Source organism: Tachyglossus aculeatus, chromosome 7 (assembly GCF_015852505.1).
Source record: "Tachyglossus aculeatus isolate mTacAcu1 chromosome 7, mTacAcu1.pri, whole genome shotgun sequence".
Lineage (NCBI taxonomy): Eukaryota > Metazoa > Chordata > Mammalia > Monotremata > Tachyglossidae > Tachyglossus > Tachyglossus aculeatus.
Window position 1 is genome coordinate 20,210,513 of NC_052072.1, and position 22,319 is coordinate 20,232,831.

The 22,319-nt window shown below is 47.0% G+C and overlaps 1 protein-coding gene across 2 annotated transcripts in view; it reads left to right on the forward strand.

Annotated features, from left to right (window-relative positions):
- The window catches only part of CEPT1 (choline/ethanolamine phosphotransferase 1), a 73,778-nt gene that overhangs the window by 12,750 nt on the left and 38,709 nt on the right, over positions 1–22,319 (forward strand). Inside the window, exons 2-4 of one of the 2 annotated variants that reach the window (XM_038749007.1) lie at positions 5,045–5,457; positions 17,599–17,746; positions 21,749–21,890. In XM_038749007.1, the coding sequence (XP_038604935.1) occupies positions 5,119–5,457; positions 17,599–17,746; positions 21,749–21,890 (629 nt within the window). In that variant the 5' untranslated portion in view covers positions 5,045–5,118. Of the gene's footprint in view, positions 1–5,044; positions 5,458–17,598; positions 17,747–21,748; positions 21,891–22,319 lie in introns of those variants that run through there. The other variant, XM_038749006.1, reaches the window with a different exon arrangement.

The window sequence follows — 22,319 nt, forward strand, 5'->3', positions numbered from 1 at the left end:
AAATTCTGGGTCGCAGTTGAGCGTTCGATCAGATGATTCCGGTCAAATGGGCAAAGCAAAAGTTATTGCGATATGTAACTTCTTCTCTCTTCCGTGACCCCCTTTTTCCGTAATAAAGGAATGGAGCCTTGTTATATAAAAGATGTAATAAGTTTACTAATCCTAATCCTCATTCTCGTTTGAAATGAATTCCTTGAAAAGCTGGAGTCTGCTAATGAATAAGGACAATGCAGTGATAACTGGCATTAGTACAAATTTCCTTCTATAAAAAAAAGTCAGTGACTAAATCCATGCTATCATACAATTGCGGCGTTCGAAAGTTCCTTTGTGACAGGCTTAGACTGAAAGAGGGTGGCTTTGACCTTTTTCCCTTTGACTGTTTTAACCTTTTACCCTTTGATCTGTAAAGGGCTGAGATTTGTGGAATAAAAAACAGTAAGCTACACTTTTGGACATTTCTTGAGGCTTGGAGAAGCCTGATTACTTGCTTTGTTGTCTGTCTCCCCCCTTCTAGACTGTGAGCCTGTTGTTGGATAGGGATTGTCTCTCTCTGTTGCTGAATTGTACTTTCCAAGTGCTTAGTACAGTGCTCGGCCATCGTTAAGCGCTCAATAAATACGATTGATTGAGTGAATGAATACATTTGCCTGTGGTGTAACTTCTTAGAAACAAAATATCGATTTCCAGGGTTTTGAGTAGTGTTACTCTTTTTTTGTAGAATGTGTTCATCGATCAATGATATTTATTGAGCACTTACTGTGTGCGGAGCATTGTAATAATAATGATGGCATTTATTAAGCGCTTACTATGTGCAAAGCACTCCTTGGGAGAGCACAGTACAAGAGAGTTGATTGACATGTTCCCTGCTCACAAGGTGATTAGTGTGATAAGCACTGTTCTAAGCTCTCGGTTGGATAAATTAATCAGACCCTGCCCCATATAGTAACAATAATAATAATAGTGATATATGTTAAGTGCTACTATGGGCCAAGCAGCGTGGCTCAATGGAAAGAGCATGGGTTTGGGAGTCAGAGGTCATGGGTTCAAATCCCGGCTCCACCAGTTGTCAGCTGTGTGACTCTGGGCAAGTCACTTAACTTCTCTGTGCCTCAGTGCCGTCGTCTGTAAAATGGGGATTAAGACTGTGAGCCCCACGTGGGACAACCTGATTACCTGTATCTACCCCAGCGCTTAGCACTGTGCTTGGCACAAAGTAAGCGTTTAGCATATGCCATCGTTATTAGCGCTTAACCAATGCCATCATTATTATTAATTATTATATTATATATAATATAATTATATATAATTATATAATTGAGCCATTGAGCCATGCTGCTTGGCCCGTAGTAGCACTTAACATATACCACTATTATTATTATTGTTACTGTGTGGGACAGGGACTGATTAACTTATCTACCCGAGAGCTTAGAACAGTGCTTATCACACTAAGCTCCTTGTGAGCAGGGAACATGTCAGTCAACTCTCTTGTACTGTACTCTCCCAAAGACTTAGTACAATGCTCCATACACAGTATAATAATATATTAATTAATTATTATATTATATAATAATAATGATGACATATGTTAAGCACTTCTATGGGGCAGGCCGCTGCAGGGAATACAAGCAAATTGGGTTGGACACACTCCCCGTCCCACGTAGGGCTCCCAATCTTGATTCCCATTTTACCGATGAGGTAAATGAGGTCCAGAGGAGTGAAGTGACTTGCCCAAGGTCACACAGCAGACAAGTGGCGGAGCCAGGATTAGAACCCACGACCTTCCAACTCCCAGGCCCCCGTGCTGTAGCCACTACGCCATGGGGCTCCCAGTCTAAGGAAGAGGGAAAACAGGTAGGGAATCCCCATTTGGCTGTTGAAGAAACACAGGCACAGAGGAGTGAAGTGGCTCGCCCAGGGTCACTGAGCAGGAAAGCGGTAGAGCTGGGATTTGAACCCAGGTCCTCAAGCTCCCAGGCCCGGGCTTTACCGTGCTTTATACATTGTAAGGACTTAATAAATGCCATTATTATTATTATTATTATTATTAGGCCACACGGCTACTCCCAAATGACAATTAAGCACACCCTGGGGGTGAGGCACTACACTTCATTCATTGTCGTATTTATTGAGCGCTTACTGTGTACAGAGCACTGTACTAAGCCCTTGGAAAGTACAGTTCAGCAGCATATAGAGACTATTATTATTATTATTACTATATGGGACAGGGACTGATTAACTTATCTACCCAAGAGCTTAGAACAGTGCTGGATTCTGGATTCCAACAGAACCAACAGTGGGCTCACAGTCTAGAAGCGGGAGACAGACAGCAAAACAAAACAAGTGGACTGGTGTCAAAACTGCCAGAATAAATAGAACTATAGCTATATGTACAACATTAATAAAATAGAGTAGTAAATATGTACAAGTAAAATAAATAGAGTAATAAATCTGTACAAATGTATACAAGTGCTGTGGAGAAGGGAAGGAGGTAGGGCGGGGGGGATGGGGAGGAGGAGAGGAAAAGGGGGACTCAGTCTGGGAAGGCCTCCCGGAGGAGGTGAGCTCTCAGTAGGGCTTGGAAGGGAGGAAGAGAGCTAGCTTGGTGGATGTGAGGAGGGAGGGCATTCCGGGCCAGGGGAAGGATGTGGGCCGGGGGTCGACGGCGGGACAGGCGAGAATGAGGCCCGGTGAGGAGGTGAGTGGCGACAGAGGAGCCGAGGGTGTGGGCTGGGCTGGAGAAGGAGAGAAGGGAGGGGAGGGAGGAGGGGGCGAGGGGATGGACAGCCTTGAAGCCCAGGGTGAGGAGTTTTTGCTTCATGCGAAGGTTGATAGGCAACCACTGGAGATTTTTGAGGAGGGGAGTGACATGCCCAGAGCGTGTCTGGACAAGGATAATCCTCCCAACAGTGAAGAATAGACTGAAGCCAGGAGCTGTGTTTTGAAACTTATCTGCTTTTAAAAAAAAAAGACGTGGCGGGGGCTGGGGAGAAATCCAGGAAGTGACCTTACGGTCCTAATAATAGTAATAATGACGGTATTTGTTAAGCGCTTACTATGTGCAAAGCACTGTTCTAAGCGCTGGGAGGGATACAAGGTGATCAGGTTCCACGTGGGGCTTACAGTCTTAATCCCCATTTTGCAGATGAGGTAACTGAGGCCCAGAGAAGTTAAGTGACTTCCCCAAAGCCACACAGCCGACAAGTGGCGGAGCCGGGATTAGAACCCATGACCTCTGACTCCCAAGCCCGGGCTCTTTCCACTGAGCTATGCTGCTTCTCAGTCCTATTCACAGCACTATCAACCCCAGCTTCCCCCCACCCTCCGCCTCCCTGTAAGGCACGGCAGAGGAGCGAAACGCAGCTTTTAATTTACTTATTTTTGAGTTACGATTGAATTCCTTGTCTTTTCGAGGTGTGGTTGATTACTGGCTTCAATGGAGATATAATGGGTTCTAAAAATAACGGTGCCGTTGTCATCAGGGTAGAGTTTTAGGGTCATCACAGCACCCCGTTGGGTGGGTCTGACTAGGGGGGCTCTTTTTCATGGGTTCAGTTTTGTTTTTTAAGAACGTTCCTGTGATTTGGGGGCCGCGGGTATGATAGCGTGGCCAGTTAGGTCAACTAACTTTGTCACTTTGTCAGCAGTGGTATCTGTTGAGCACTTACCATGTGCAGAGCACTGTACTAAGCACTTGGGAGAGTACAATTCAGCAGAGTTGGAAGACGGGTTCGCTGCACCTTAAGAATCGTTGGCCAATGAACAGAAAGATGCGGGGAACCCGTCGGATCTGAGAGAAACTTGGGTGGTTAAGGCGACAGAGAAAGCGGGATTAGGAAATGGTTTGTTTCCTTTGGCCTGTCGTTTTCCTGCCCGGAAATTGGACTACGGTGACGTTCCCTCGGTTCCACGCCGAATCCAGAGCACTGACCTGGGACTTTAATCAGTCCTTAGTATTTATCGAGCGCTTACCATGGGCAGAGCACTGTACTAAGAGCTTGGGAGCGTACAGTGCTGCAGAGTTGGTAGACGTGATCCCTGCCCTCGAGGAGCACCTCTACTCTCGCTCTCTTTTCTCTATCTCCACTCCCCACCCCTCAGCACTTGTGTATATATGTACATATTTATAATTATAATTCTATTTATTTTTATTAACAAAGTGTATATAGATCTATAATTCTGTTTATAATGATGCTGCTGATGCCTGTTCACTTGTTTTGAAGTCCGTCTTCCCCCTTCTAGACTGTGAGCCCATAGTGGGCAGGGATTGTCTCTAATTGTTGCTGAATTATACTTCCCAAGAGCTTAGTACAGTGCTCTGCACACAGTAAGCACTCAATAAAGATGATTGAATGAATGAGTGAAGGAGCCTCCTGTAAGGCACGGCCGAGGAGTGAAACGCAGCTTTTAATTTACTTATTTTTGAGTTATGATTGAATTCCTTGTCTTTTCGAGGTGGGGTTCGTCACTGGCTTCAATAGAGATATAATGGGTTCTAAAAATAACAGTGCCGTTGTAATCAGGGTAGAGCTTTAGGGTCATCACAGCACCACTGGTGTCTATAGGCACCAACCCGTGCTTAAGGACCGTCATTCCTTCAGCCATATTTCTGAGCACTTATTGTGTGCAGAGCACTGTACTAAGTGCTTGGGAAAGTACTATACGACAATAATCAGACACATTCGCTGCCCACAAGGAACTTAAAAGTAATAATAATGATAGTATTTGTTAAGTGCTTACCATGTGCCAGGCACTGCACTAAGCACTGGGTTGGATACAAGCAAATCAGGATTGCTTTGTCCATGTCCCACCTGGGGCTCATGGTCTCAATCCCCGTTTTCCAGATGAGGGAACCGAGGCTCAGGGAAGTGAAGTGACTTGCCCAGGGTCACGCAGCTGACAAGTGGCGGAGCCGGGATGAGAACCTATGCCCTTCTCACATGCAGCTGATAGTCTGGGGGGGCGGGGGCGGGAGAAGGGGGCTTCCCTGACCCCCGGAACCGCGCGCGCCGTGAATTTGAGCAGCTGACGAGGCGGTGTCTTCCAGGGCCAGACGAAGCGGGCAAGGCTCCCGAGAGATTTCGGCGGCCCGGACCGGCGAGCCCCCGGAGGGAGAGACCCATGAGCGGACATCGGCCCGCAAAGAAACGATGTGGGGAGCCCCACGCGGAGGCCCCCGTGGGCTTCCCTCACCTGTCCACGCCGGGCTGTGTATTGAGCAAGTTACTGCAGCTGCCCACCCCGCCGCTGTCCAAGCACCAGCTAAAGCGCCTGGAGGAGCACAGGTATCAGAGCGCCGGACGGTCCCTGCTTGAACCCTTAATGCAAGGCTACTGGGAATGGCTAGTTGGAAGAGTCCCCTCCTGGATTGCCCCCAACCTCATCACCATCGTCGGACTGTCTATAAACATCTTTACCACGGTTTTATTACTCTACTACTGCCCCACAGCCACGGAGCAGGTAAGAGGAACCCCTCGAGGGCGTCAGGTCCGGAGGCGGGTCGGAAGCGGGGCCGCGGTGGACCCCGGGGGAGCCGATTTTGGGACGGGATTCGGGAAAGCCGTTTGTGGGTGACGTTAAAACCCTCCCGCTGCCCCATCCCAGATCTGTGGCTGGGAGGTTTCCCCTGGGTTGGCAGACTGTATTCGACGGGAAAGCAGGAGAGTGTTTCGGTTGATGGGAGGTGGTGGATTCATTCATTCGTTCAGTCGTATTTATTGAGCGCTTACTGTGTGCAGAGCACTGTACTAAGCGCTTGGGAACTACAGGTTGGCAACATATAGAGACGGTCCCAGTAGTGCAGAGCTCTGTGCTAAGTGCTTGGGAGGGAATCGGAAGACACTGGAGAGTCCGGAAGGCGGCCAAGGTAGCGGCCTCAGAGATGAGGAGGATGGCGGCCTTAGTGACTGAGGTGGGAAAGGAATTGTGGGTTTAGAAGGAAAGATGAGTGATTTTGTTGTAATAATAATAATGATGGTGTTTGTTAAGCGCTTACTACGTGCGAAGCACTGTTCTAAGCACTGGGTGGGATACAAGGTGATTAAGTTGTCCCACGTGGGGCTCACAGTCTTCATCCCCATTTTACAGATGAGGTAACTGAGGCACAGAGAAGTTAATAATAATAGTAATAATGATGGCATTTATTAAGCGCTTACTATGTGCAAAGCACTGTTCTAAGCGCTGGGGAGTTTACAAGGTGATCAGGTTGTTCCACGGGGGGCTCACAGTCTTAATCCCCATTTTACAGATGAGGGAACTGAGGCCCAGAGAAGTGAAGTGACTTGCCCAAAGTCACACAGCTGACAATTGGCAGAGCCAGGATTTGAACCCATGAACTCTGACTCCCAAGCCCGTACTCTTTCCACTGAGCCACGCTGCTTCTACTAGTTGTAGTTCTAATGTCTGTCTCGCCCCGTAGACTGTAAGCTAGTTTGGGCGGGGAATGTGTCTATTCTGTTGTACCCTCCCAGGTGCTTAGTACGGTGCTCTTCACACGGTAAGCGCTTAGTAAATACAGTTGACTGACCGATCCAGGTGGGCATTCAGGAAAAGGTTCTAATCCCGACTTGGCCACTCGTCTGCCGTACGACCTTGGCTCAGTCAGTTAACTTCCCCGGGCCCCGGTTCCCTCGCCTGGAAAATGGGGATTAAGACTGTGAGCCCCATGGGGGGAATGGACTGTGTCTAACCTGATTAGCTTGCGCTTAGTACAGCGCTCTGCACATAGTAAGCGCTCAATAAATACGATTGATGATGATGATCTCCCCCAGCGCTTAGAACAGTACCTGGCACACAGTAAGCGTTAAACAAATATCATTTTAAAAAAACAAAAAATTCCGGAGACAAGAGGTGATGAAGATGGTGGGTCAGGGTTGGAGAGGCCGTAGAGAGACGGGAGCCGAAACCTTGTGTGCGTGTTCTTACTATCAATCAATCGTATTTATTGAGCGCTTACTGTGTGCAGAGCACTGTACTAAGCGCTTACTAGAAGGGAGAGTCGACTGAGGAGAGTAAAGGTCCCGGGAAAAACAATTCCAGGGCCCCCACGGGAGAGGCAGAAGAGGAGCCAGCTAGGGAACCTGAGAAAAAGTGGTCAGTTGGTTGCCACGATGGAGCTTTGGGGAGGGGGAAAGTGGTCCACGGGGGCGAGGAAGATCAGGATGGAGACTAGCCCTTGAATAAAAGGAGGTCACTGATGACCTTTTAGACTGTGAGCCCACTATTGGGTAGGGACTGTCTCTATATGTTGCCAACTTGTACTTCCCAAGCGCTTAGTACAGTGCTCTGCACACAGTAAGCGCTCAATAAATACGATTGATGATGACCTAAGGCGGTGGTGAAAAGTCAGTACTCTCGCTCCCTGGGGATATGTCCCCGGTGACATCCCCCCCACCCAGCGGTGACCCCGCCATTCATTCATTCAATCGTATTTATTGAGCGCTTACTGCGTGCAGAGCACTGTACTAAGCGCTTGGGAAGTCCAAGTTGGCAACATATAGAGACAGTCCCTACCCAACAACGGGCTTACAGTCTAGAAGGGGGAGACAGACAACAAAATAAAACATGTGGACTGGTGTCATCAGAATAAATAGAAATGAAGCTAGATCACTCAATCAATCAATCGTATTTATGGAGCGCTTACTGGGTGCAGAGCACTGTACTAAGCGCTTGGGAAGTACAGGTTGGCAACATATAGAGACGGTCCCTACCAACAATGGGCTCACAGTCTAGATGCACATCATTAACAAAATAAATAGAATGGTAAATATGCACAAGTGAAATAAATAGAGTAATAAATCTGTACAAACATATATACAGGTGCTGTGGGGAGGGGAAGGAGGTAGGGTGGGGGGGAGGGGAAGGAGGTAGGGCGGGGGGGATGGGGAGGAGGAGAGGAAAAAGGGGCTCAGTCTGAGAAGTCCTCTGTGGCCATGGGCTACTACTGGCTCTGGGTCTTTGGACTCCTTCCCGCTTCAGGGCCGGGAGGGGAGCAAACTCTGGCCTGAAGACAGAATTAGCCTGCTCGTTTGATGCCATTTGGTCTTTTTTTTATGGCATTTATTAAGCGCTTACTATGTGCAAAGCACTGTTCTAAGCGCTGGGGAGGTTACACGGTGATCAGGTTGTCCCACAGGGACTCACAGCCTTAATCCCCATTGTACAGATGAGGGACCTGAGACACAGAGAAGTTAAGTCACTTGCCCAAAGTTGCACAGCTGACACTTGGGCTTGGCAGTCAGAGGTCATGGGTTTGAATCCCGACTCCGCCACTTGTCAGTTGTGTGACCTTGGGCAAGCCACTTAACTTCTCTGTGCCCCAGTTACCTCTCTCTCTCTCTCTCTCTCTCTCTCTCTCTCTCTCTCTCTCTCTCTCTCTCTCTCCCTGTTTATATATATACATATATATATGTCTGTACGTATTTATTACTCTATTTTACATTTTATTTATTTGTACATATCTATTCTATTTATTTTATTTTGTTAATATGTTTTGTTTTGTTGTCTGTCTCCCCCTTCTAGACTGTGAGCCCACTGTTGGGTAGGGACCGTCTCTATATGTTGCCAACTTGTACTTCCCAAGCGCTTAGTCCAGTGCTGTGCACACAGTAAGCGCTCAATAAATACTATTGATTGATTACCTCATCTGTAAAATGGGGATTAAGACTGTGAGCCACACATGGGACAACCTGATCACCTTGTAACCCCCCCCAGAGCTTAGAACAGTGCTGGGCACATAGTAATCGCTTAACAAATGCCATCATTATTATTATTAATTGGCAGAGCTGGGATTCGAACCCGTGACCTCTGACTCCAAAGCCCGGGCTCTTTCCACTGAGCCACGCTGCTTCTCAGTCTTGAGGATTCAAGGCTGATATTCTGCCGAGCGAACATAACATGGGCCAGCGCCTCTGTCAAGACAACTCATTTATGAGAGGGAGGGGAAAGCGCGGCCCCCATTTTAAGATTCATCAATCGTATTTATTGAGCGCTTACTATGTGCAGAGCACTGTACTAAGCGCTTAAAAAATAATAATGGCATTTATTAAGCACTTACTATGTGCAAAGCACTGTTCTAAGCGCTGGGGAGGTTACAAGGAGATCAGGTTGTCCCACGTGGGGCTGACAGTCTTAATCCCCATTTTACAGATGAGGGAACTGAGGCTCAGAGAAGTTAAGTGACTTGCCCAAGGTCACACAGCAGACATGTGGCAGAGCTGGAATTCGAACCCATGACCTCTGACTCCAAAGCCCGGGCTCTTCTCCACTGAGCCACGCTGCTCCTCTATTTTATTCGCAAACACCCTTGTATTTGGGTTTTCTTTTTCGTGAGTAGTTTTAAGTGTGGTAGGCCAGGGGATTGAGTCAGTCAGTCAGTCTGGTCTTGATTGAGCATGTACTGTGGGCAGAGCGCTGTACGAAGCGCCTGGGAAAGTACAGTACAGACAAGCAGCGGAAAGAGCACAGGATTTGGAGTCAGAGGTCATGGGTTCAAATCCCGGCTCCACCGATTGTCAGCTGTGTGACTTTGGGCAAGGCACTTCACTTCTCTGGGCCTCAGTTCCCTCATCTGTAAAAGTGGGGATTAAGACTGTGAGCCCCACGTGGGACAACCTGATCACCTTGTATCCCCCCCGGTGCTTAGAAAAGTGCTTTGCACATAGTAAGCGCTTAACAAATACCATCATTATTATTATTATTATTATTACAAAAGAGCCGGTAGACGTGATCCCTGCCCACAAGGAGTTTACAGTCTAGAGGGGGAGACAGGCAATAAACAGTGGCAGACTGTAAAGTTTTGGGCACAAGTGCTGTGGGGCTGAGGGTGGGGTGAATATCAAGTGCTTAATACTAATAATGGTAATAATGGTATTTGTTAAGCACTCACTATGTGCAAAGCACTGTAGTAAGCACTGGAGTGAATATCAGGAAATCGGGTTGGAAACAGCCCCTGTCCCGCATGAGGCTCACAGTCTTAATCAATCATCATCATCATCAATCGTATTTATTGAGCACTTACTGTGTGCAGAGCACTGTACTAAGCGCTTGGGAAGTACAAATTGGCAACATATAGAGACAGTCCCTACCCAACAGTGGGCTCACAGTCTAAAATTAATCAATCAATCAATCAATCAATCGTATTTATTGAGCGCTTACTGTGTGCAAAGCACTGTACTAAGCGCTTGGGAAGTACAAGTCGGCAACAATTCAATAAATCCCCATTTTGCAGATGAGGTAGCTGAGGCCCAGTGAAGTGGCTTGCCCAAGGTCACCCAGCAGACATGTGGTGGAGCCAGGATTAGAACCCAGGGCCTTCTGATTCCTAGGCCCATGCTCTATCCACTAGGCCATGCTGCTTCTCCGCTTAGAGGGTACAGCACCTAGTAAATAGGCAGTGCAGAGGGATTTAAAGGAATTAGGGAGAAAAGCAGCATGGCCAAGTGGAAGGAGCACTGCCAGGGGAGTTAGAGGACCTGGGTTCTAATCCCAGTTCCGCCACATGTCTGCTGTGTGACCTAGAGCAAGTCGCTTCACTTCTCTGGGCCTCAGTTACCTCATCTGTAAAATGGGGATTAAGACTGTGAGCCCCATGTGGGACAGAGATTGGGTCCAACCTAATCACATCTACTCAATCAATCAATCGTATTTATTGAGCGCTTACTGTGTGCAGAGCACTGTACTAAGCGCTTGGGAAGTACAAGTTGGCAACATATAGAGACAGTCCCTACCTAACAGTGGGCTCACAGTTTCAGGGCCTGTTATGGAGTAAGTGCTTTAACAAATACTGTTTTAGAAAAAAAAAGGAATTATGGGGGCTAGAAATATAATTGTGCCTGTATCTAGCGGAATGAGACTTTGAGACCCAGCAGGACCTGTGCTGGTGTGAAGCACCCTATCCCATCTGGCAGGTTATAATAATAATAATTAATAGGAGAAGCAGCGTGGCTCAGTGGAAAGACCACGGGCTTGGGAGTCAGAGGTCATGGGTTCGAATCCTGACTCCGCCACTTATCGGCTGTGTGACTTTGGGCAAGTCACTTAACTTCTCTGTGCCTCAGTTACCTCATCTGTAAAATGGGGATTAAGATTGTGAGCCCCCCGTGGGACAACCTGATCACCTTGTATCCCCCCCCAGCGCTTAGAACAGTGCTTTGCACATAGTAAGCGCTTAATAAATGCCATCATTATTATTATTATTATTAATAGCGTGGCTCAGTGGAAAGAGCCTGGGCTTGGGAGTCAGAGGTCATGGGTTCTAAACCTGGCTCCGCCACAAGTCTGCTGTGTGACCTTGGGCAAGTCACTTAACTTCTCTGTGCCCTCAGTTACCTCATCTGTAGAATGGGGATTAAGACTGTGAGCCCCACATGGGACAACCTGATCACCTTGTATCCCCCCGCCCCAGCACTTAGAACAGTGCTTCGCACATAGTAAGCGCTTAACAAATGCCATCATTATTATTAATAATTATGGTACTTGTTAAGCGCTTAATATGTGCTAAACACTCTTCTAAGAATTGGGGTAGATTCCAGTTAATCAGGCTGGACACAGTCCCTGTTCCACATGGGCTCCCAGTCTTAATCCCCATTTTACAGTTGAGGTTACTGAAGCGTAGAGAAGTGAAGTGACTTGCCCAGAGTCACACAGCAGACATGTGGCGTAGTTGGAATTAGAACTCAGGTCTTTCCGACCCGCCGGCCCGTGTGGCTGTGGTAGCAGCCGCTGTCTTCGCCTCCCATTTCAGCCAACTGCTCTTCATCATCATCATCATCAATCGCATTTATTGAGCGCTTACTATGTGCAGAGCACTGTACTAAGCGCTTGGGAAGTACAAATTGGCAACATATAGAGACAGTCCCTACCCAACAGTGGACTCACAGGCAAAAAGGGGGAGACAGAGAACAAAACGAAACATACTAACAAAATAAAATAAATAGAATAGATATGTACAAGTAAAATAAATAAATAAATAGAGTAATAAATATGTACAAGCATATATACATATATACAGGGTATATATATACATATATATGTATATATACATATATATGAAGATATATACATATCTTCAGGCATCCTATGGGCTGCGGCCACCTCGCCGGACAACCAGGTAGCCCTTCAGACAGCTCCGCTCAGCGCTGATGGCAGAGGCCTGGAGGGAGGGCCAGAACTAGAATCCAGGTCTCCCGATGTGGCCAGTCGGTCGTATTTAACGAGCGCTTATTCACTCATTCATTCATCCAATCGTATTTATTGAGCGCTTACTGTGCGCAGAGCACTGTACTAAGCGCTTGGGAAGTACAAGTCGGCAACAGATAGAGACGGTCCCTACCCAACAACGGGCTCTCGGTCTAGAAGGGGGAGACAGACAACAAAACATGGAGACAGGTGTCAAAATCGTCAGGACAAATAGAATTAAAGCTATATGCACATCATTAACAAAATAAATACTAAATATGTACAAGTAAAGCTGTACAAATATATATATATATATATATAATTGGTGGAGCCAGGATTTGAACCCATGACCTCTGACTCCAAAGCCCGGGCTCTTTCCACTGAGCCACGCTGCTTATTGTGTGCAGAGCGCTGTACTAAGCGGTTGGGAGAGTAAAATATAACAATACAACAGGTACGTTCCTTGCCCGCAGTGACCTTACAGGGTGGAGGGACACCTGACTGCTGAATGGCTCTTCTCTGGCCGGGTGGTAACATTGCCCATAACGATACCAGGCTCACGTTAACCTCTTTTTTTTAAAAAAAATATACGGTATTAAGAATTTCCTATGTGCCAAGCACTGTTCTAAGCACTGGGGTTGATACAGTGTAATCAGGTTGGACACAGTCCGTGTCCCACGTGGAGCTCACCGTCTTAATCCCCATTTGATGAAGTAATCGAGACCCAGAGAAGTTAAGCGAATCGCCCAAGGTCACCCAGCAGACAGGTGGAAGAGCCAGGATTAGACCCTGTCTGTGTCTCACTTTCTCCCCAGCCCTACCTCTGTTTGCCAGTGGTGTTTGTGGAGTCGCTTCCTGTGTGCAAAGCACTGTGCTAAATGTTTGGGGGATGAGTGCCCTCCCCTCAGAGAGCTTATAATCAAATGGAGGAGGCAGTGAGGAACAGCGTTGGCCTAGAGGGTAGAGTGTGGGTCTGAGAGCCAGAGGACCTGAGTTCTAATCTCTGCTCGGCCATTTGCCTGCTTTGTGAACTTGGGCAAGTCACCCAACTCCTCTGTGCCTCAGTTGCTGCCTCTTTTTAATGGAGATTCAACACCTGTTCTCCCACCTACTTAATCTGTGAGCCCCATTCTGATTTACACGTACTTACCCCAGTGCGTAGAACAGCGTTTGACACATAGGAAGCGCTTAGCAAATACCATAATGAGAATCGTATTATTATTTAAAATAATGGGATCAGGTGGCTACTGCGGGTTATACGTCCGGATGAAATGGGTAAATAATTGAATACGTACGGCACTTCGGTCTACCTCTGTAATTTATTCATTTCTACTAATGTCTGTCTCGTCGTCTAGACCGTAGGCTCAATCAATCAATCGTATTTATTGAGCGCTTACTGTGTGCAGAGCACTGTACTAAGCGCTTGGGAAGTACAAGTTGGCAACATTAGGCTCCTTGTGGGCGGGGAATGTGTCTGTTTATTGTTCTAGCGTACTCTCCCAAGTGCTTAGTATAGTGCTTTGCACACAGTAAGCGCTCAATAAATATGCCTGTAAGCAAATATTCATGGGAACAGAAGTGCCGAAGTGAGGATTAAAATGCAGAAATGCTTAGGGTGGCATTTGGGTTAGTGACTGGGGTATGATGAATTAATTGGGGATGGTTTCTGGAGCAGGTGGGATGTAACACGGTTCCCTAGGACCCCAGTGCTCAAAATCCATCAGTTAACCAACCAGTAGTATTTCTTAACCCCCTGCCATGTGCAGAGCTGTTGTACTAAATGCTTAGAAGAATATGGTAGAATCGGTAGACGAGATGTTGTCCAACCCAATTATCTTGCATCTACCCCAGCGCTTAGTACAGGGCCTAGCACAAAGTAGGCACTTGACAAATATCACAATTATTAGTAAGAGTCCTGCCCTCCTGGAGCTCCCAGGCTTGTAGGGGAGATGGGATGCTAAATGAATTACAGGTAAGAGAAAGAAGGAAAGAAGGTTATGAATATGAGAGAGTCCTTAGGGCATGTAAGGTGTGTATATAAAATGCTTAATAATAATTGTGGTATTTGTTAAGCATTTACTATGTACCAAGCACTGTACTAAGCACTGAGGTGAGTACAAGCAAATCAGCACGTAGTGAGTGCTTGACAAATACTATCATAATTATTATTATTATTATTATTAAAACAGGCCAGAAAAGTCAAGAAGCAAAAGCGATGTGGGTCTGAAATGTCTGTTTCAGGAAAGCAGAGTAGATAGAGAAGTCAGAAATTACCTGAACTCCTTGTCTTCCCTCCCAAACCCTGCCCTCTCCCTGACTTTCCCATCACTGTTGACGGCACTACCATCCTTCCCGTCTCACAAGCCCGCAACCTTGGTGTCATCCTCGACTCCGCTCTCTCATTCACCCCTCACATCCAAGCCGTTACCAAAACCTGCCGGTCTCAGCTCCGCAACATTGCCAAGATCTGCCCTTTCCTCTCCATCCAAACCGCTACCCTGCTCGTACAAGCTCTCATCCTATCCCGTCTGGACTACTGCATCAGCCTTCCCTCTGATCAATCAATCAATCAATCAATCGTATTTATTGAGGGCTTACTGTGTGCAGAGCACTGTACTAAGCGCTTGGGAAGTACAAGTTGGGAACATATAGAGACAGTCCCTACCCAACAGTGAGCTCACAGTCTAAAAGGGGGAGACAGAACAAAACCAAACATACTAACAAAATAAAATAAATAGAATAGATATGTACAAGTAAAATAAATAAATAAATAAATTGAGTAATAAATATGTACAAACATATATACATATATACAGGTGCTGTGGGGAAGGGAAGGAGGTAAGATGGGGGGATGGAGAGGGGGACGAGGGGGAGAGGAAGGAAGGGGCTCAGTCTGGGAAGGCTTCCTGGAGGAGGTGAGCTCTCAGTAGGGCCTGGAAGGGAGGAAGAGAGCTAGCCTGGCGGATGGGCAGAGGGAGGGCATTTCAGGCCCGGGGGATGACGTGGGCCGGGGGTCGAATGAGGGGAGCCAAGGGAGTGCGTGTAGATCGAGAACAGAAGGGGACCAAGCACTGAACCTTGGGGAACCCCCACAGTAAGGGGATGGGAGGGGGAGGAGGAGCCTGCAAAAGAGACTGAGAATGAACGACCGGAGAGATAAGAGGAGAACCAGGAGAGGACAGAGTCAGTGAAGCCAAGGTCAGATTCCGTGTTGAGGAGAAGGGGGTGGTGCACAGTGTCGAAGGCAGCTGAGAGGTTGAGGAGGATTAGGCTAGATCTCCCATCCTCGTGTCTCTCCCCACTTCAATCCATACTTCATGCTGCTGCCCGGATTGTCTTTGTCCAGAAACGCTCTGGGCATGTTACTCCCCTCCTCAAAAATCTCCAGTGGCTACCAATCAATCTGCACATCAGGCAGAAACTCCTCCCCCTGGGCTTCAAGGCTGTCCATCCCCTCGCCCCCTCCTACCTCACCTCCCTTCTCTCCTTCTCCAGCCCAACCCGCACCCTCCGCTCCTCTGCCGCTAATCTCCTCACCGTGCCTCGCTCTCGCCTGTCCCGCCATCGACCCCCGGCCCACGTCATCCCCCGGGCCTGGAATGCCCTCCCTCTGCCCATCTGCCAAGCTAGCTCTCTTCCTCCCTTCAAGGCCCTACTGAGAGCTCACCTCCTCCAGGAGGCCTTCCCACACTGAGCCCCTTCCTTCCTCTCCCCTTCGTCCCCCTCTCCATCCCCCCATCTTACCTCCTTCCCTTCCCCACAGCACCTGTATATATGTATATATGTTTGTACATATTTATTACTCTATTTATTTATTTATTTTACTTGTACATATCTATTCTATTTATTTTATTTTGTTAGTATGTTTGGTTTTGTTCTCCGTCTCCCCCTTCTAGACTGTGAGCCCACTGTTGGGTAGGGACTGTCTCTATATGTTGCCAACTTGTACTTCCTAAGCGCTTAGTACAGTGCTCTGCACATAGTAAGTGCTCAATAAATACGATTGATTGATTGATTGATTGACTCGCAGGCCCGGGTTCTATCCGCTACACCATGCGGCTTCTACATCCCCCAAACTGAGCCCCCTTTTTCCTCTCCTCCTCCCCATCCCCCCCGCCCTACCTCCTTCCCCTCCCCACAGCACCTGTATATATGTTTGTACAGATTTATTACTCTGTTTATTTTACTTGTACCTATTTACTATTCTATTTATTTTGTTAATGATATGCATCTAGCTTTATTTCTATTTATTCTGACAACTTGACACCTGTCCGCATGTTTTGTTTTGTTGTCCGTCTCCCCCTTCTAGACTGTGAGCCCATTGTTGAGTAGGGACCATCTCTATATGTTGCCGACTTCTACTTCCCAAGTGCTTAGTACAGTGCTCTGCACACAGTAAGTGCTCAGTAAATACTATTGAATGAAAGAATCCCCTTAGCAGCAGTAGCTGAGGGGAAGGGAGCGGCGGGGGGAGATGGTCAGGAGCACAGACACCTTAAGGTCGCCAACCTTTCGTTTTAACTTGGGGGCAGGATGTCTGGCGGTAGAACTCTATTTCTATTAATACCTGCCTCTCCCTCAAGACTGTAAGCTCGTTGTGGGCTGGGAATGTGTCTGTTATATTGTTGTACTGTCCTCTCCCAAGCGCTTAGTACAGTGCTCTGCACCTGGTAAGCGCTCAATAAATACGACGGAATGACTGACTGAGTCCACTCTCTTGAGAAATCATGATTCCAGGTCTCTAGGACCTCCCTGTGAAGGCGACAGCTCCCATGGGTTGGGGCAACGGCAATTAATAATAATGATAAATGTGGTATTTGTTAAGCGCTTCCTATGTGCCAGGCACTGTACTAAGCGCTGAGGTTGCAAATCGGGTTGGACGCAGTCCCTATCCAACGTGCGGCTCTGAGCCTCGGGAGCTCTCCAAAGATCCCGAGAGAGAGGAAATGGGGCTGGAATCCCGTTTATGGCCGTATTGGCTAACAAATCCTGGAAGCTCATCAGCTAGATCGGAATGAAGAAACTTGGCAGCTGTTAGAGGGTGCGGGATAATCAGATTTACATCCCAGAAATGGGGTCTGACTTTTTAATTTCGTCAGGTGCCTAACATCTGAGAAAAATCTCCCGTGAAAAATAGTCCATTCAGCCAAATCTCACCTTGCCAAGTACCGGTGATCAGAGTGTTCGGGTTTTGAAAGTCTGTTCAGAAACTGGAATCGTGGGTCATCATCATCAATCGTATTTATTGAGCGCTTACTGTGTGCAGAGCACACAGTATTCACTGGTATTCGACATCCGAAGGGCAGGCAGGATCAAGAGTTGGCTGGTGAAAGGCAATTTGCAAATCCAGGGAATCTAAAAAAAATATATATATATATATATATCTTGCCAGTCTCTCACCGCTATTCGTGTTTGCTTTCCCAGGCACCTCTGTGGGCGTATATTGCCTGTGCATGCGGCCTTTTCATTTACCAATCTTTGGACGCTATCGATGGAAAACAGGCAAGAAGAACCAATAGCAGTTCTCCTTTGGGTGAACTTTTTGACCACGGTTGCGATTCCTTGTCGACAGGTATGGTGCAGTGTTTCAGTCTAACAAGCGGCGGGGATGCCTGCCATGAAATGTTGGACATTTTACATTGTTAGGGGGATAAATGGGAATTTGAAATGGGTCAAGTGGTATTGAAAAGGAAAAACAAAACTGTTGAAATATGCCAAAATTTTGTGACTCACACGATTTTTAGGCTTAATTTGGGACTAGTTGTTGAGGGCTTACAGTTAGCACTCACAAATACTTAATGTAGGAATTGTAACCTGCTTTTATAATATTTGAAATATGAACCAGGTTTTTGTAACCCTGCAATTTATAGATCCTTGTATTATACTCTCCCAAGTACTAAGTACAGTGCTCTGTACACTGTAAGTGCTCAATAAATACCATTGATTGATTAAAGGTCCAAAGCCTGAAAGTATGTCGGTTGACATTAGCAAGTCTTCCTTATTGGACCTCAAGGCCCTTGTTGATAATCATTTTGTCATTTACTGGTTAATCAAAAGCTATCAATCAATGGTTTTGTCATTTACTGGTAGTTGGTAGTTATTGCCAATAATCAATGATAGTTATTGCGCCCTTACTGTGTGCAGAGCACTGTACTAAGCGCTTGGCAGAGTACAGTATAATCGAGTTGGTAGAGACATTCCCTGCCCACAGTGGGTATACAGGTCAGAGATTCCCCATCCTGGTCAATAATAAGGATAATGATGGTATTTAAGTGGTTACCGTGTGCCAGACACTGTACTGAGCACTGGGGTGGATACCAGCATCTCTGGTTCTCCCCTTCTAGACTGTGAGCCCGCTGTTGGGTAGGGACCGTCTCTATATGTTGCCAACTTGTACTTCCCAAGCGCTTAGTACAGTGCTCTGCACACAGTAAGCGCTCAATAAATACGATTGATGATGATGAATGGTTAACACAGTCCCTATAATAATAATAATGGCATTTGTTAAGTGCTTACTATGAGCCAATCACTGTTCTAAGCGCTGGGGTAGATACAAGCCAATCAGTTTGTCCCACGTGGAGCTCACAGTCTTCATCCCCATTTTACAGATGAGGTAACTGAGGCACAGAGAAGTGAAGGGGTTTGCTCAAGGTCCCACAGCAGATCAATCAATCAATCAATCATATTTATTGAGTGCTTACTGTGTGCAGAGCACTGTACTAAGTGCTTGGGAGGTCCAAGTTGGCAACATATAGAGACAGTCTCTACCCAACAGTGAGCTCACAGTCTAAAAGGGGGAAACAGAGAACAAAACCATACATACTAACAAAATAAAATAAATAGAATAGATATGTACAAGTAAAATAAATAAATGAGTAATAAATATGTACAAACATAGATACATATATACAGGTGCCGTGGGGAAGGGAAGGAGGTAAGATGAGGGGGATGGAGAAGGGGACGAGGGGGAGAGGAAGGAAGGGGCTCAGTCTGGGAAGGCCTCCTGGAGGAGGTGAGCTCTCAGATAAGCGGATAAGCGGCCGAGCCGGGATGAGAACCCATGATCTTCTGAGGCCTGGGCTCTAGGCAGTATGCCACGCTTCTGCTTCCTGCTTATCAGAAATATCATCATCAATCGTATTTATTGAGCGCTTACTGTGTGCAGAGCACTGTACTAAGCGCTTGGGAAGTACAAATTGGCAACATATTTCCAAATATGGAAAAAGCTCCAAGTGTATCCGCTACACCTGTGAGAACTTGGAAGGGAGCAATCCGGAGGAATTCAGGCTGACTTGAAGGCAAGCAGAGAAGGTGTCTCTGCAGGCTTTGATGAGGTCGTCACTGAGCAGCTTGTCTGGCTCTAGAACAGTGCTTTGCACATAGTAAGCGCTTAATAAATGCCATCATTATTGTTTGGGGAGTCCTGTTTGCCCACAGTGAGCTGCGGTCATTGAGCGGGAGACTCACTCTAGGCTCTGGCTGGGAGTCTTTGGATGTGCCACTGCCTTACCTACCATCTGTTCAGGAGGAGACCTCGTTCTGCAGGCGGTGGATTCTCCAAACCTAACAGTGACTGTGGTATTTGTTTAGTGCTTACTATGTACTAAGCGCTGGGGTAGATAGAAGATCATCGGGTTGGACACAGTCCCTGTCCCACATGGGGCTCACAGTCTTAGTTCCCATTTTATAGATGAAAGTCCTGTTTTCCACCTCCTTCTGACTCCCCATTGGGGCAAATTCTCAGTTCTTTATCACCTTCCCCCGGGGCTGGCCTAGGGAATAAGGAGTAAACATTAAACTGGGCATTTTGCCTTTTGCGAACGCTGCTTTCTTTTTTATGCTATTCAATCAATCAATCAATCAATCGTATTTATTGAGCGCTTACTGTGTGTAGAGCACTGTACTAAGCACTTGAGAAGTACAAGTTGGCAACATATAGAGACAGTCCCTACCCAACAGTGGGCTCACAGTCTAAAAGAGTGGGCTCACAGTCTAAAAGTCTATTCGTTAAGCGTTTACTATGTGAAAGGCACTGTACTAAGCCCTGGGGCAGATACAAGCTAAGCAGGTTGGACACAGTCCGTGTCCCACCTAGGGCTCACAGGCTTAGTCCCCATTTTGCAGATGAGGACCTGAGCCATAGAGAATTAAAGTGACTTGCCTAAGGCCACGCATCACACAAGTAGTGGAGCCGGGATTAGAACCCATGACCTTCTGACTCCCGGGCCAGTGCTATAAGCGCTTGGGTAGATAATAGCTAATCAGGTTGGATACAGTCCGTGTCTGATTTTACCCCATTTTACAGATGAGGGAACTGAGACACAGAGCAGTGAAGTGACTCACCCAAGACCACACAGCAGACCAGTGACGGAGCAGGGATTAGAACCTAAACCGTTCTGAATCCCAGGCCCCTGCTCTATTCACTAGACTAGCAGATTAAAAGATTTTTAAAAAGGTGTGGGACAATTGGTTAAAATGAGAATTTTGGCTCGTCTGTGGTTTTCAATTAGCCCTTGCCTGGTCTTATGCTGTCCCATAGCGACTCCATGGATGCATCTCGACTGTGAGCCCGTTGTTGGGTAGGGACCGTCTCTATATGTTGCCAACTTGTATTTCCCAAGCACTTAGTACAGTGCTCTGCACACAGTAAGCGCTCAGTAAATATGATTGAATGAATGAATGAGTGAATCTCTCCCGGAATTCCCCACTTCCATCTGCAATCATTCTGGCAGTGTATTCCTAGAGTTTTCTTGGCAAAAATCCGGAAGTGGTTTACCATTGCCTTTTTCCGCGCATTAAACTTGAGTCTCCGCCCCTGACTCTCTCCCGTGCTGCTGCTGCCCAGCACAGGTGAGTCTTGACGTTTAGCAGATGGCCTGCCACTCATCATCATCAATCGTATTTACTGAGCGCTTACTATGTGCAGAGCACTGTACTAAGCACTTGGGTAGTACAAATTGGCAACATATAGAGACAGTCCCTACCCAACAGTGGGCTCACAGTCTCACTGCCCAAGCTAGGAATGGAATGGGTAGGCCCCTGCTTGACTCTCCCTCCCGTAGTCGAGACTGGTAGAGTCCTGGAAGCTTTCTAGGTGTCATCTTGAGAGGGGCAGTTATCCCTACAACACCCCTGCCCCCTTCCCAGGACCAGGAATAAATGAAAATTAGCCAAATAGTCACAGCATGCCCTTTGTCCTGCTCAGTCCAGTTTGACTCCCTGCCTGGGTAGACGGGCATTCCTCTGCTTCAACGTGTTTGGTTTTCATGGTGGGATGTGAAGCAGCGTGGCTCAGTGGAAAGAGCCCGGGCTTGGGAGTCAGAGGTCAGGGGTTCAAATTCCGGCTCTGCCAATTGTCAGCTGTGTGACTTTGGGCAAGTCACTTCGCTTCTCTGGGCCTCAGTTACCTCATCTGTAAAATGGGGATTAAGAATGTGAGCCCCCCGTGGGACAACCTAATCACCTTGTGTCCTCCCCAGTGCTTAGAACAGTGTTTTGCACATAGTAAGCGCTTGATAAATGCTATTATTATTATTATTATTATTATTATTATTGTTATGTGTTTCTTCTGCAGTGTTCGTGGTTCTCGGAACGTGCATTGCAGTGCAGCTGGGGACGAACCCCGACTGGATGTTCTTTTGCTGCTTTGCCGGGACGTTCATGTTTTACTGTGCCCATTGGCAGACGTACGTCTCCGGAACATTGCGCTTCGGCATGTAAGTGACATATAAAGATGTTGTTGTTTCCCCTAGAAAATAACAGTGTGGGGTTTGGGGATTATTTATTTCTTTTTTTCTAATCGAACGTCAGCGCGAAATAAAAGCACCCGAAACCCTTCATTCTTATAACTCATCCTTAGCAGCCTATACGTCATCTATCTCTCTAGAAACTCCTGGGAAAGTCCCTGAGTAAGTCAGACCCTGAATTATTTGCAGATCCTCTCCAGGGACAATAATAATAATAATAATTATGGTATTTGTTAAGCGCTTACTATGTGCCGGGCACTTTACTAAGTGCTGAGAAGAATGCAAGCAAATCGGGTTGGAGACGGTCCTTGTCCCACATAGGGCTCACAGTCTCAATCCCCATTTTATAGATGAGGTAACTGAGACCCGGAAAAGTTGAAGTGACTTGCCCAAGGTCAC